Source organism: Lipomyces chichibuensis, assembly GCF_038497645.1.
Source record: "Lipomyces chichibuensis strain CBS 12929 unplaced genomic scaffold V1513scaffold_149, whole genome shotgun sequence".
Classification (NCBI taxonomy): Eukaryota; Fungi; Ascomycota; class Lipomycetes; order Lipomycetales; family Lipomycetaceae; genus Lipomyces; species Lipomyces chichibuensis.
The window spans coordinates 492-2,230 of NW_027117601.1; the positions used below are offsets into that span (position 1 = coordinate 492).

Below are 1,739 nucleotides of genomic sequence, written 5' to 3' on the forward strand. Positions count from 1 at the left end.
GCTTAATACAGCTTATGCACACGCTACTCAGGTACAATCAAACAGCATCTCATTATAATGATAATAGCCCGTACCCAACGCAAAGATTGACGTTTACAGTCCTGCTCATGTTACTTCATTAAGGGTTGTCATAAGACACATGAGCTACCTCGTGTGAGACTGCTGACACAATTACGTATGTCATATGAGCTGATCCTATACAAGAGAAGAATAGTCTGAGGGATTTTCCCTGAGTAGACTATCATCACATGAGAAAAGAAATACCTCATGCGATGAAAAACTTCATCTCTAGGATTAGATGCAATCTAGACTATCGTATAGATTCTTGTGTATATATAGAGGTCGTAATTACCTTGGATGCGATAGTTGATTCAACGAATCAGTCTACGAAGATCCAGCAACCCCTTCACTAAAGTTCTAATCGAACTTTACTTTCACTGCGCTTATCAAGCCTTATTCCACATTTCAAAAGGGACCAATACCGGTAATTAAGAGGGTTAAAGCAGACATGACATATACCATGAAGGAAAAAATAATGGAGGTGTTTACAATTATTGTCACGGAGTATGGAAAGTGCGCCTTATGTGCCACTAAACTGGTTAGGGAGCATCATCGAAATTACGACATGGATGTTCTTCTGAAAGATCACAATGTGGAGCAGTCAGTCTGGGCTCAACTAAATGATGAATTCACCGTTCCAAAAAATGGTTCATGTCATGGTTGCGGGTTGAGTCTACTGCTGGTGAACAGCATTTCCGAGCACATTCCATCAAGGACATGCATATATTCCATGTTGGTTCGATTAATATGTTATGACATATTCACGACAGGAAAAATTTCAAACTGCTTAACAAATATGGAGCCAGGATTTCTTGATGGGAAGGATATAAAGAGCTTTTGCAGGTGGCTGAAGGTGTAACACCCCGTCACAAACACAGGGAGATGTGCACAAGGGAAATCTACTAAGATGTATATATTGAGAGAGATCTGCATAGGAAGATCTATTATGTACTGATGTAAGATCGACATCACGTGGGAAGGTTCCGGTGGACAAGGGAACTCCCGGTCTCTGTCGAATGTCGGTCTATAAGAAGGGGCCGTCAATCCTGGAAAGGGAGGAGGTCAGGCTTCAATCAAATATATTTGAAGACAGGTAATAGCTATCGTATTACTTTGTTCACTCTTTTCCCATATCCGTGCCCCACACCCTTGATTGGGTGTAGTGCATGTTACAATTTTGAAGCCTCTGTTTTGGAAAAAACTAATATATCGTCTAAATAGACAATACAAAAGTTATCGATAAGATCCCGTAAAGCGTAATTGATGTAGGCCTGAAAAGCAGCTGGAGCATTCGTTAACCCAAAAGGCATCACCATATATTCGAAGTGACCGTAACGGGTTCGAAAAAGCTGTTTTCCATTCATCGCCCAGGGAAATACGAATTCGATAGTATGCATCTTTCAAGTCAAGTTTACTAAACCATTGTGCTCCAGAAACTCTATCCATAATTTCGCTAATTAGGGGTAAGGGATACCGGTTCTTCACAGTGACGGAGTTAAGTCCTCGATAATCAACGCAAAGGCGGAGTGTACCATCTTTCTTAGGAATAAACAGCACTGGTGCACCGGCTGGGCTTTTTGATGATCTAATAAATCCTTTCGAGAGGTTCTCTTGGATATAATCCCGAAGAGCCTCTAATTCAGCTGGCGACAGAGGATAAAGTGGTCCGTACGGTGGTT

The 1,739-nt window shown here is 41.3% G+C and overlaps 1 protein-coding gene across 1 annotated transcript; it reads left to right on the top strand.

The window, feature by feature from the left end:
• The first annotated feature begins 363 nt into the window (after positions 1–363).
• On the top strand, positions 364–999 carry V1513DRAFT_455736 (uncharacterized protein). Its single transcript, XM_066899528.1, has one exon. The coding sequence runs from the start codon at positions 509–511 to the stop codon at positions 917–919; it is 411 nt and encodes a 136-aa protein (XP_066750224.1). The 5' UTR covers positions 364–508; the 3' UTR covers positions 920–999.
• The last annotated feature ends 740 nt before the right edge of the window (positions 1,000–1,739 follow it).